At 49.8% G+C, this 13,164-nt stretch overlaps 1 protein-coding gene across 2 annotated transcripts in view; it reads left to right on the forward strand.

The window, feature by feature from the left end:
- The first annotated feature begins 6 nt into the window (after positions 1-6).
- Positions 7-13,164, forward strand: part of Shb (SH2 domain containing adaptor protein B) — a 132,521-nt gene continuing 119,363 nt past the window's right edge. Inside the window, exon 1 of one of the 2 annotated variants that reach the window (XM_029570722.1) lies at positions 7-1,271. In XM_029570722.1, coding sequence (XP_029426582.1) covers positions 567-1,271 — 705 coding nt within the window. In that variant the 5' untranslated portion in view covers positions 7-566. The remainder of the gene's footprint in view (positions 1,272-13,164) is intronic. The other variant, XR_003851837.1, reaches the window with a different exon arrangement.

Below are 13,164 nucleotides of genomic sequence, written 5' to 3' on the forward strand. Positions count from 1 at the left end.
GGCGCCGCCGGGACGAGCACGGGCGCGCGGGCTCGGCCGGGCGCCGTCTGCCTCCCTCCGTCGCTCACTCGCTCTCCCGCCCGCAGTTCGTCCGCGGCTGGGCCCAGCTCTTCCCAGCGCTCTCGGGAAACGAACAGCGGGTGGAGGACGCCAAGTTCCCGCGGCAGCGGCGGATCGCGGCGGCTGCGCGGCAGCAGCTTCGACGGGACAGGGGCGCGCTCCGTGGCGGGGCGCTCGGTGGAGCGTGCGCGGCGGGGGGCGCCGGGGCCTTCAGCTCTCGGCCATCCAGAACCCTATGAGAGGCGTCCGCGAGGGGCTGGAGCTCCGAAGCCCGAGCGGCGCGCGGCGGAGGCGGAGGGCGGTGCTGCAGCTGCCAGGGCCCGAAAGCGACCGGCGGAAGGCGGCGGCGGCGGCGACGCGAACTTGAACTTGGCGTCGGGAGCGGACGCCCCGGACGCCCCACGCCGGGGCCGGGGCGTTGAGGGGCCTGGGCGGCAGCCTTGTCCCCCGAATGGCCGCGGCGGCGGACCAGGCTCCCGCGCCGCGGCCCTAGGCGGCCTGTCGCCATGGCCAAGTGGCTGAACAAGTACTTCAGCTTGGGCAACAGCAAGACCAAGAGTCCCCCGCAGCCGCCGAGGCCGGACTACCGCGAGCAGCGGCGCCGGGGCGAGAGGCCCTCGCAGCCCCCCCAGGCCGTGCCGCAGGCCTCCTCGGCGTCCTGCGGGCCGGCCTCCGCCTCCTGCTTCTCGGCCTCGTCGGGCTCCCTGCCCGACGACAGTGGCAGCACAAGTGACCTCATCCGCGCATACCGCGCGCAGAAGGAGCGCGACTTCGAGGACCCCTACAACGGGCCCGGCTCGTCGCTGCGCAAATTGCGCGCCATGTGCCGCCTGGACTACTGCGGCGGCGGGGAGCCCGGCGGGGGCCAGCGCGCCTTCTCTGCCTCGTCGGCGTCCGGCGCCGCGGGCTGCTGCTGCGCCTCCTCGGGAGCGGGCGCCGCCGCGTCCTCGTCCTCGTCGTCTGGCTCCCCACACCTCTACCGCAGCAGTAGCGAGCGGCGGCCCGCCACACCGGCCGAGGTGCGCTACATCTCCCCAAAGCACCGACTCATCAAAGTGGAGAGCGCGGCGACGGGCGGAGCCGGGGACCCCCCGGGAGGCGTCTGCTCCGGCGGCCGCACCTGGAGCCCGACAACCTGTGGGGGCAAAAAGCTGCTCAACAAGTGCGCGGCCTCTGGCGCGGAGGAGAGCGGAGCGGGCAAGAAGGACAAGGTAAGACGCTGCAAGGCCGAACTCCGGGGTCCCAAAGCCACTGCTGCGCGCCGAGAAACTGAGGCACCGCCGCCGGTCCCAGTCCTCCCCATCAACTTTGTCCTAGGCTCCTGCGGTTCAGGCTCCCGCACTGTTTCCTGATTCGGCCCTCTCGCGCGCGCATTCCGCCAGATGGTTGCCGCGACCCCGGCTCTTTGATTGCACCTCTCTAAACGCCCCCTTCCCGAGCCCACTGCCGGAACGAGCGCACCCCGCCTAGCTTTGCCCTCCCTTCCGGCTCCCCCCGTGAAGTCTCTAGAGCCGGAGCTGCTGGGGCCCAATAGACCCTTTACTGTTGTTTACCCTGGTGTCCCGTCGTGTTCTCCCTCCCAGACATATGTAAATTGAGGTCGGGAGCTGGGAAGGGACTCTCCCATCACTGTATTCCTGACCAGCTCTCCCAGGACCTGTCTGTGTAATGCTTCTAAACGCCCCACCCTACGTGCCAAGTTTCCAAATCCTTTTGTACTAGAGCACTGGGAACTCCCACGCAGGCGTTTTGGTCGAAATGTTCTTCCTCCCAGAGTACTCCTCACCAATCTGTCAGGTCCTACCCCCTCCAACTCCGGAGGGGGCGGCTGAAAGGAGACCCACCTCACCTTCTCCCCATAGTACAGGGGATGAGGGAGTTTTGTGGCAACACTCTGCCTAATATATCAGGCCATCTTGTCTTCCCCGGCTTCGAAGCAAGGGAGTTAATTACAGCCAGGCCCAGTCTTCTCCTCCCCTTCACACTCCCGGGCTGCCCTCCCTTCCCCCATAAAATAATACTTGTTCTGTCTACTTGTGGTCAGGCAGTGTTTTGATTAAATCTGAGGCCCAGTGGGATATCTCCATCCTTAGGGTAGGTTGCCCTACATTCTTCTCCCAAAGGTAAACTTTGGCCCAGTCTGATAGACATTGGATGTCCAAACAGGGAAATGTTCTCCTACCTGTCCGTTGGTGCTCGGCAAGGGATCTTTTTGTTTTATGGACAAGGACTAGGTGAATGCCCTTACTCCCCTCTCCCCTGCTCCATCTGACCAGGATGGATGGTGTGTGCAGTCTGAAGGAGTTCTGGGGCTCCCTGGATCAGTTTGGACATAAACCTTGGAAGTTTGTACTCTGGGCTTCTCAAGCATCCAGGATGCCACATTTGGATGGCAGTAAGCTGGGAGTGTCCCTGTAGCTACTCCGGTGCCAAGAGGGCAAGAGAGGAGATGCCCCTGATGAGAGCTGAGGGCTATTCAACTTGTGGTTGATGTGGCTGATGTTCTAGGAAAGACAAGGAGCCCCTGCAGCCTCTGATGGTTCAAGCTTGGCTTGGTGTGTGGACTGGGAGAACCTGGAGTTCTTGCATATGAAAGCTCTCCACAGAGATTTGCAGCCAGCTGCCCTGGACTCTTCCCCTTGTTGCCCAGGACCACCCCTGAGGGCCCAGACTCTTTGTCTTGCTGCTAGTGGTTCTGCCTGTTCACTAAAATCTTCTTTTGTGGCTTTCAAAACTTTAGTAAACATTTTTTCCCCAATTACAGTTAAGACTGTTTGAAATGCTAAGTAATCATGCTTTGTAGTTGGAATGTCAAGTGAGTCTAAGACTTGGCTTTATTCATCAACAGATATTTCCTGTGGGTCTTTTCCATATCCTCCCCTCCCAGGTGCTAGAGGTGGAGCCCTGTGTGGTGTAGTGATAGAGGCCATCCTGCCAGTGCTGTGGTCGGGCCTAGTGACCCCCTAGTCAGGGGTCAGGGAGGGTACTTCTGAGGCAGAACCATTGTTGAACAGGAGGAGGGTAGTGACCTTGGGTGGCTGAAGAAAAGACAGTGGTTTAGAGATCTGCATGGGTAAATACCCCTGTGACTGGAATTGAGAGGTTAGAGTTTGACAGGACTTAGAGGGGCAGGATGATCCAGGTAAGGGAAGGATCTTGTAAGCTGAGTGCCTGGGGGGTGGGTGTCAGTGAAGAGATTTAGCTGCTATAGATAGTTTTTTAGAAACTATCTCTCCGGGGCTATTTTTTTTCGGAGGACCTTGCAACTTTGACCTTTTAACAGTTGTCTCCCGAGACAAGGGACTGCAGTCACCAGATGTTCTTTCTACTAGGAGGAAAGAGACGGCAAGCCACTACCAGACAGGAGACCAACCAGCACAGCAGCGTTGAGGTTGCCTGGATAGCCGGCTGGTTTAAACACTGCAACTAAGCCATGCCGTTTGGTTAATTATTTTTTTTCCAAGACAAGGCTCAAAAAAGGCTGGCCTGGGACTCACTAATTGGCCAAAGATGAGCTTGAGTTTCTGATCTTCCTGCCTCTACTTCCCAAGTGCTGGGATTATAGCCTTATGTAGTGTTGGAGATTAAACCCAGAGCTTTGTGCACGTAAAATAAGCACTCTACCACCAGTGCTGTTACATCCTCAGCCCCTACCTTGCAGCTTCTTTTAAAATTTTTTTTTATTTATTCTTTGACAATTTCATACAATGTACCTTGACCATATTCACCCCTAACATCCCCCTCCCATTCCCCCAGCCCATTCCTCTCCCACTTCATGCTTGTTTTCTCTCTCTCTCTCTCTCTCTCTCTCTCTCTCTCTCTCTCTCTCTCTCTTTCTCTTTAAATAACCCAGTGAGTTCAATTAGTGCTGTTTGCATGAGCAGCCTACTAGGGGCCACATCCCTGGAAGAAAAATAATTCCCCCTTCCCTAGCAGCCATCAGCTACCTGTAGCTCCTCAGCTAGGGGTGGAGCTTCATGAGCCCCTCTCCATGCATGTAGGATTATTGACTGGCCTACACTTGTACACGTCTTGAGCAGGTAGCTAACTGCTGTGTAGTCACTGGTGCAATGTCATGGCATGTCCAGGAGACAGCATTTCATAGTGTTCCTGGCCATTTTCCGACTCCTACATTTTTGGATTTTTTTGTTTGTTTTGTTTTTGGTCTTTTTGAGACAGGGTCTCCCTGTAACCCCATATGGTCCTGGATTTGCTTTGTAGACCAGGCTGGCCTCGAACTCACAGAGATCGCTTGCCTCTGCCTCCCAGGTGCTGGGATTAAAGGTGTGCACCACCATACCCAGCCTGACTCTTCTTCATCCCCTGAAACTTCTGATTCAACAGTTCTGGTTGGATCCTTGAGACTTTGCATTCTGACAAGTGTCTGGTCCTGGGGCTCCACTTTGAACACCTTGGTTTGCAATGATGGTTTTTTCTCCTAACTACTGAGTCTTCTGGCCAGGGCCACTGGATACATACTGCAGGTGCCCATCTCTGCCCTTGGTGTGTGGACATCTCTTGATACTGGGCCAGCACCTTTCCATCCATCAAGTGGTCAGAAGGCAGTCTGATTTTCACATTATTTTCAGCAGATAGCATTTGGAAAGACCAGGACTACTGTGACCCTAAACACCCCTAAGCCTGCCTTGGTCTCCACCCATTGCTCCAGGAAAACCCACTTAGCCTGGGGCAGCCCAGTTTCCTGTCAGTCATAGTCCTTAGGGAACTGGTGGAGACTGTTCAATGAATGCCCCCTGCAAGCCAGGCTCAGTGTTGAGCTTTTAGGCTCAGGCCTGAGTTGAGATCTTCTGTGGTATGGAATGGAGCTGTTGGTCAGTGGAGCCTTCCTGTGCTGCTCACACCTTGGTTTGCCTTTGGGGTCCCTATTCCTGCCCCTCAAGACCTGTGCCTCCTGCTGTTGTACACATAGGCATCCACCTGTTCTCTGGGTGAGTCCTGGTACCACGTCACCTGGCCACATCCCAATGCCACCACCATTTAGCCAACCAGTACATGCCAGGTATGAGAGTGAGATGAGTAGGGAAGGAGGCCAGTGAGGAGCGGGACTCTCTGGCCCGAGCTTCTGGGGAGATGATGTGTTTTTATCATTTTTTTCCCCAGTGTTTTTGTCTTGAGAATTTGGGAGGTCTTCATTTGGGAAGCATTTAATTAAGCTGAACGAGAGACAAGTGGAAATTGAGTGCAGGGGAAAGGATGACTGCAGGCTGCAGGGTGTCTTATGTGTCAGAGCCTACACGCAGTGGGCCTTGCCTGGAAATTAAGAGGTGTCATTGTGGGAGAGGTGGGGCAGGGTCATGATGTGAGAGGGGTTGGGGCCTCAGTTTGGGTTCCCCAGGTAAGTTCTTGCCCCGGGAGTCCTTGCAGACTGGTAAGCCATGGAAATGATAATGTACAGAGCCTTAGTTAAGGAGCAACTCAGGCCATATATAGCTAGCTGCCAAAATCTGGGGGACATGCCCTAGATGTTAGGGGCAATTGTAATATGGTGAGAGATGGCAAAGGCCTGAACTCCTGGGAGTGGATAAACGAAACTGCAATGGGTAGAACTAATATTCCTTCAAATTGTGCTATTAAAAAAAGATGACTGAAAAAAGGCCAGTTATTTCTCAGGTCTCCTTGGATGCAGCCAAACCGGTCTTATCCAGTCATATTTGCTGCTGGTCTTGTTTCCTTTGTCATAATTAAGTGGTGTTTCCAGCACAACTGAGAAAGTCAAGACGCATCATGACATCAGTTTTTCCAGATTTTAAATACATGCTAATGTGTACCAACACTTGGTAGTTGTCAGCATCCACAGAGTTGAGTTAAATAGCACATTTTCCATAGTTACAGAATAAATAATATCGTGTCTAACCTTTTTTTAAACATCTAGCAGTTTCTGAGTTCTCTGCTAGGCTGAGGGAATTCAGAGAGAAATAGATCGCTTTTCTAAGGAGGAAGCTTCTAGGTTTGCATCTGGATCCAGTGGACTGTCAGGCTCTGTAGGCTTATCCATCTGGGGCTTAAAAAGATTGGGGGTTGGGGACATGGATAGGGGAGGAGGTCTATCTAAATTTGATTAAAAACTATTGTATGAAATGCATAAAAACCTAATTAAAAAAAAGAAGGGGGTTTGGGGAGTCGGGTCAGTAAATACAGCTACTCTGGAACTTGGGGCAAGAGGATCATAAACTCAAGGCCTACCTGGGCTCCTATACTGTGAGTTCAAAGTTGGCCTGGCAACTTAAGACTTTGCCTCAAAATAAAAAGTAAAAAGAGGGCCCGGGATGTTGCTTAGTAGTAGAGTTTTTATTTGCCTAATATGCAGGAGGCTTTGGGTTCAGTCTCTAGAACTCTTACCCCTCCACCCCCATTAAACAAAATTAGTGAACATATACAGATGTTTTTTATAGTCATCACCCAAACAATACTTTGTAAATATACATGGTATTTACTTTGTACTAGATTTTTTTTATTATTTTTATTTTTATGTGTATGTGTGTATTGCCTGCATGTAGGTAAGTGCACCCGTGTTGTACAATGCCCGTGGAGCACAGAAGAGGCTATCGGCTCCCCTGGAACTGGAGTTACGGACATTGTTAGCTGCCATGTGGGTGCTGGGATTCGAACCCGGGTCTTCTGTAAAAACAACCAGTGTTCTTAACCACTGAGCAATCTCGCCATCCCCTATACTAGATATTATACATAATTTAGAGATGACTTAAAGTATATGGAGTAAATAACCTTTTTTTTTTTTTTTTTTTTTTTTGACAGGGTCTTACTTTGTGGACCAGGCTGGCCTCAAATTCACACAGTTGAGATTAAAGGTGTGCTCAAGCTTACTATGCTGCCATTTTATATAGGGAACTTGAGCCATCATTGGATTTGGGTATCTAATGTTCCATGGGTATCAAGAAAGCAAGAAATGGGGCTGGAGAGATGGCTCAGCAGTTAAGAGCACTGGCTGCTCTTACAGAGGACCCACATGATGGCTAATAACCATCCATAACTCCAGGTCCAGGGACTCTGATACCCTCTTTTGACCTCCGTGGGCATTGTATGGCATGGGTGCACTTACATACATGCAGGCAATACATTCATACACATAAAGTTAAAAATAATACATAAAATATTTTTTAAGAAAAGCAAGAAATTCTGGGCATGGTGGCATATGCCTTTAGTCCCAGCACTTAGGAGACAGAGACAGGAGGATCTCTGAGACCAAGGCCAACCTGGTCTACATAGTGAATTTCAGGCCAGCTCTGGCTACAGGGAGAACCTGTCTTAAAATAACAAAAACAAACAAAAAAGAAGTTAAGAAACGACCATAGAACCTTCTTGGCCTGATCTTGGAGACAATGTCAGAATCCAAGGAAATCCTGAAGTGCATGAAGGGCTAGGCCTACATTCTGGCACAAGAAGGTGGGCTGCCAGAGGATTGAGCTGAGCTGACTCGAGGGGTGAGAGGGAAAACCTGGGCAGGGAAGTGGGGAAGAATGCTGCCATGCAGAGGGGGGCCAGAGACTTGAGAGAGAGGGTGGTGAGAGGCCCAACAGAGCAGGTGCAGGGGGAGCTGGAACGAACCCACGAATGGCAGAATAGGTCTCCTGGGCCTTGCTCCAGGAAGTTGTGACCTGTCATTTGGTCTTTTTCACATAAAATCACTGGTGAGGATCCATGGAAGCTAGGGTCAAACTGTCAGTCATTCCCATTTGATTAACAGCCATCTTCTCTAGTTGTTAAGATATCCTTGTGGGAGAGGTTAGGACTAAAGTTGATTGCTGTGGTTTAGCAGGGAACATGTTCCTCTTTTATGTCCTTACCCTTGAAAGTCGTGTAAGAGAAATAGAGCACATCAAGCCCATTTTTCCTTTTAATCCCCAGAAAGGAAATGTGTTCTGGACATCATTCTAACCGCTTCTTCATGAAGTCTCATCGTCACACTAGGTCTAGGTACTATATCAGCTATTGCTCCATCACAGGTCACTTCAGCCTCTGGGGTTTTAAACTAGAGGTCAGCGAACTTTTTTTAAAAGAGTCAGAATTAGGTAATAAATGTTTTTAGGTTTGAGGGCTGGATGGTCTCCATCACAGCTGGTTAGCTCTGCCGTTGTAGCTTGACACAGCCTTAGACAACATATTAATTTATAAGGATAGCTGTGTTTGATAAAACTTCATTTACAAAACCAGGCAACTGGCCCATGGATTATAGTGTTCTACCCAGACATTAAATGTTGAGTAGTATTTCTGGTCTCAGCAGGACTCACTCAGACCTACTGATCCTGGTTGGGCTTTCTTACATGTTTGGCTAGCTGGAAGGATGGTCTTGGGCTGTGCCATTCAGCTCTGTTCCATGTATCTTGACCCCTCACCCTCCAGCACATGTTCATATGGCAGGACAGGGTTCCAAGAAAGGGCAGAAGCCCATGAGATTTCTTGAGGTTAGAATCTGGAACTGTCCTCTCTGCTGTGTGTTGTTGAGCAAAGCAAGTCCCAGTGCAAGGCCAAGAGTCAAGAAGAAAGGAGGAATCATAGTCATGTGGCTGAGGCAGGCCATTAACTGGGGCCCTCAGTGCTGTTCTTCTACTGTCTGGACCTTCAGCTCATCTTAGGGATAAAGACACCAAGGTTTAGAGAAGTTAGTGATGAACTCAGTGTCACAGCTGCCAGGGAGAGGACAAGGGTCACACCTGTGCATTCCAAGTTCATCACCCATGGACTTTTTGCTGATTTGTTCTACTGTTTCTCACAGTTTAAAAGGCAGTGGAAAGGTCCTGCATTGGTTGTGTATTTCTGGTGAGTGCTCCCCTTCTTGCCTCCCTTTGCCTCATCCCCCTTCAATCTGGGCTTTCTTGTCTTTACCCACAGCTGGATTTTCTCTGTCTCTCCCTCGTCTGCCAATGAGTTCCATAAAGGAGATGTTAATGTAGCACTTGAGTTATTTTATGGAGAAATTCTGCACACAGAGTAGGCGCATCCCAGAGGACAGCTGCACAAAACATGTCTTGTAACTGTCATGCCTTCTTATTCTGACACCAGACGTTCCCTCCCTCCAAGGATTGGCCAGACTGTGTGTGCTCTCCTTTAAGATAAAAGCTGGTGGTACCTCTGCACATATCAAAAAAGAACTTATATTTCCTAAAAGGAGATCAGTTGGCTGCCTTCTCTAATCTGACAGTCTTGGAAACATGACTGATTAGGACTTAGGACTTAACCCTCAAGACTTGATTTTATTTATTCTCTCCCTGCCCCCAAAGCATTGCTGGGTCATAAAGTTGGCTTTAAAAGGCAAATACGAAGCAGGTGTGGTTTCCTCTGGTCTTGTAGCAAAGCCCTCCTCTGTTGGTGAGTTTGGCGAGTCTTACAGAGCCATGCTAGTGGTCTGTGGGGGAAGCAGAGGTCAGCTTTGGTCATATTAGAAAACCTGTTTTAGGGCAGCAAGATGGTTCAGAGACCTGAGTTCTGTATCCAGCCAGGACCCACATGATAAAAGGAGAGAACCAACCTCTGCAAGTTAGTTCTCAGACTTCCACATGAGCAGGTGTGCACACTCCCGCGCATGCGCACACGTAAGTAAATTTAAAGTAGAAACAAACCTGGGACTTGCAGCTTTCCATCTGAAGGCTGGGTTGCTGACTGGCTTGATAGCACACTGTTGGCTTACTGGAGCTAGGGTTGGAGTACATTGATAGAAAAAGGCTGCAGTGGTCTCTGACTTCTCAACTTCTCTTTGGCCTGTATTGACCTAGGAATTGCTGTCTACAGGCCATTGTCTAGAGCTAGGGGACTACAAGGATGGTGCAAGAGCTGGTCAATGCCTGCCCATAATGAACTTAACCTCTGGTTGGGGAACCAAGTTGGAACACACATCTATCTGGATGACAGAATTGATCTGTAAACGAAGTTTGTAGGTGAGCTGAGAGTGATCCCGCAAAGAGGTGGGTCTAGGCAGGACCTTGATGTTGTGGAGTTGAAGAGCAGAGAGAGGAGGAAATCTACTTCAATTGAGGGAAGCTAAGACAACTTCTCTGAGAAAGGAGACATTTGGGAAGAAAGACTAATTATTTTAATCAAGGGAGCGCTGCACAGTTATGTTAGCTAATACTTGTATTATATGTATTCTGAGCCAGGTGCTGTTCTGTGTGCTTTGTATGCAACCAAATCTTCACTACAGTTCTTTGAGATGTGTGCTACTATTTTTTCCCACTTTCCATAGGAGAACACTGAGGTGCAGAGTGATTAAGTAATTTTTTTGTTTTTCACAGTTAGCAAAGGTGAGATTGGAAGCTGGGTCCAGAGTCTGCTCCTGACCACTGTGCCTTACCACCTCAAGCCACACAACCTCATGCCTGAGATTTCTGTCTTGTTCATGACTTGCCAGTCTGTGTGACACCCTACTGCCCCCCACCCCACACACACATTGTGAGTGTGATTCTTTCTACATTCATGGACTAAGGGGTACTTTACACTTGTAACTCGTTTGCTTCTGGTGGAGCCACTGTGAGGCAGGCCCTCCATTTGCAGATGGAGGCTTGGGTTCTGGAAGGAGTGGATTCTGCCCTGCTTCTTCTCAGATCAGGCAGCACCAGAAGCAGGACCAGCCTTGCCTTTTGAGTCCAGTGCCCTCTGTGCCAGGGTGGGGAGGCAGCTTGGCTAGAGCTTGAGTCTGCAGGAAGGGTGACAGCCTGATTGAGTTCCGTTTCTTCCCGTGTTTTGATTTTGAAATGCTTTGCTGAGACCATTAAGGTGCAGGGACTGAGGGCCTTGATTCCACAATGGAATTTTCCTTCGCTTCCTGTTTGGTATTTTCCAGTAATATTTCTATTAATGTTTCACTTTCAGAGGTGCTGACTTCCTGAGAACTTGAGTTTTCTCAATCACCAAGCCAGGAAGGCTTGACTTTTCCTCTTGGTCATTCAGTTCCTTTCCATTTTCTCCAAGGGGAGCTCTGGATTTCCCATTATGCTTTAAGGGAAGGCGCTTTGAGGTGGATCCTGAGGAGGGAAAGAGGGTTAGTCAGAGCCCTGGGGAATGACTCAGCCTGTGTTGTCCAACAGTACTTACAGTAACGGTCAGAAAGGGGCTTCCCAAGGCCCAGAAGGAGAAGTGGCTTGACAGGTGTTTGTGTATGTGTGTTATATGGTAGAGGTCCTCTGAGCAGGATTTGCAGCTGGACCCAGAATCTTCAACTGGAATGAGAAGGGCCTCATTTATTCATTCTTTCTTTTATTCATTCAGAGTGTATATGTATATAATATATATGTATACATATTATGTATATATATATGTTTTTTGTGGGGGGTGGGGTTTGGTCTTTTTGAGACAGGTCTTCATGTAGTCTCAGCTGGTCTGGAACTCACTATGTAGACCAGGCTGGCCTTGAACTGACAGAGATCCACCTGCCTCTGTCCCCCAAGTGCTGGGATTAAAGGCAGGTGCTGCCACGCTGGCTCTCATTCAGTATATATTACTTAGAGGTGCTACATGCTAGGTGCAGCTCTATGTAGGTGCTAGGAATCGAGCTGTATACCAAACATGAATTTACTATTCTGCCTAGGGATATATTAGGATAGAGAGTCTAAGGTGGATAGGGTGCCCTTTTATAGAGGTGCTTAGAGAAGGCTTTGATGCACCAGATGGTGTGATCTGTATTGTTACCCAAAAGAGTATTGTAGGCGAGGGAAGAGCCAAGCAAGAACTGGAGGCAGAAGCTGGCAGGGTTGGCTCAAGAGGTAATATGGAGGTCAGTGAACTTGGCAGGGCAAGTGGAACTGGGGGTGTGGGACAGGTAGAGATGTTGAGACTTGTGGGTGTAGAAGAGGTCTTTCGCTTGAAGTCTGAGAGAGGAAGCCAGAGCAGAGGAGTGGTGCAAGCTGATTTCAGGTTTTAAAGTAGATTGCTGTAGGCTGGCCATGTAGGTCAGTGGTAGAGTCTTTGCCTAGAGTATGAGAGGCCCTGGATTCCATCCCCAGCACTTCAAAAAGATTTACTTTGGCTGCCTTGTAGGGAGCAGAGTACAGAGGACAGAGTAGGGAGGCCACTAGAAATTGGGTGTTTATCAGCAGGTGATGGGAAGAGATCTAGCCTGGGCATTCCCTGAAATAGGCCGTGAGGTTTCCTGACAGATGAACTGCAAGAAAAGAACCAAAGTGACTGCAAAGTTTTGGCCTGAATGGTCAGGAGGATGAGTGGTTGGGATGGGGAAGGCTCCTGGGAAGCAGGACTGTGGGGTTCCCGAGGACCCAGGAGACAGGGTGGCCTCTGTCTGGAGCTGAGGGAGTGTGGGGAAGATAAGAAAGCAGCAGGAAAAGGATGCCACATGGGAGATGGGTCCAGGGACAGGAGTAGATGGGCATCCAGACAGAAGGGAGCCATCCAGCCTTGGCACTAGAAAGTAAGCACTCATGACACCTTATTCCTGCCTCCGATATTTACCTTTCAGTATTTGATGGTTTCTTTTTACACTGAAGTCTTAATCTGCCCGTATTCTGATTTCATGGTATGAGGCTGTCATTTCGTTTTCCTGAGTGGTTAGTGTGTTTCTCAACACCTTCTCTTTGCTTGCTCTAAATCTGCTTGTATTCCTTCAGGTGCTTTTTTTTAGACTAAAGTATTTTGGCTTTGTCTTACCCAGGGTTTAGTTTTCATTGGTGATTACAATAATGGCAATGAAAACTTGTCTTTATGAAATGATACTGTTCATCTGCAGATACCCATGCACTTATTACAGTTGTAACTTTTGACACCTGAGGGAAGTAACCAGGCATTAGTACTTCTTCTTGGATGCTAGACCTGGCTCAGATGATGGGGTATGACTAGGAATGCCTCCCTTACCTCTAGTTGCATTGGCTTCCCCTCTGGGACATGGGGTTGAGCTGACTAAGTGTATTTGAGGCATTGACTCACAGTGGTCCACCCTGCCTGTGCCACCTTACCTGAGCTAGTCTGTTTCACTTTTGGACTTTTTTGTGACTTTATGAAGAAAGAGATGTAGCATTCAGTTGTCTACATAGCACATTTTTTAGATGCCAGTTAGGCTCCTCCTGCCCTAGGCTGAGTCTTGTAGCATAGTCACGAGAGATTAAGTCTAAGTATTGTCAGAAC

Source organism: Nannospalax galili, unplaced genomic scaffold, assembly GCF_000622305.1.
Source record: "Nannospalax galili isolate Female #2095 unplaced genomic scaffold, S.galili_v1.0 scaffold263, whole genome shotgun sequence".
NCBI lineage: Eukaryota > Metazoa > Chordata > Mammalia > Rodentia > Spalacidae > Nannospalax > Nannospalax galili.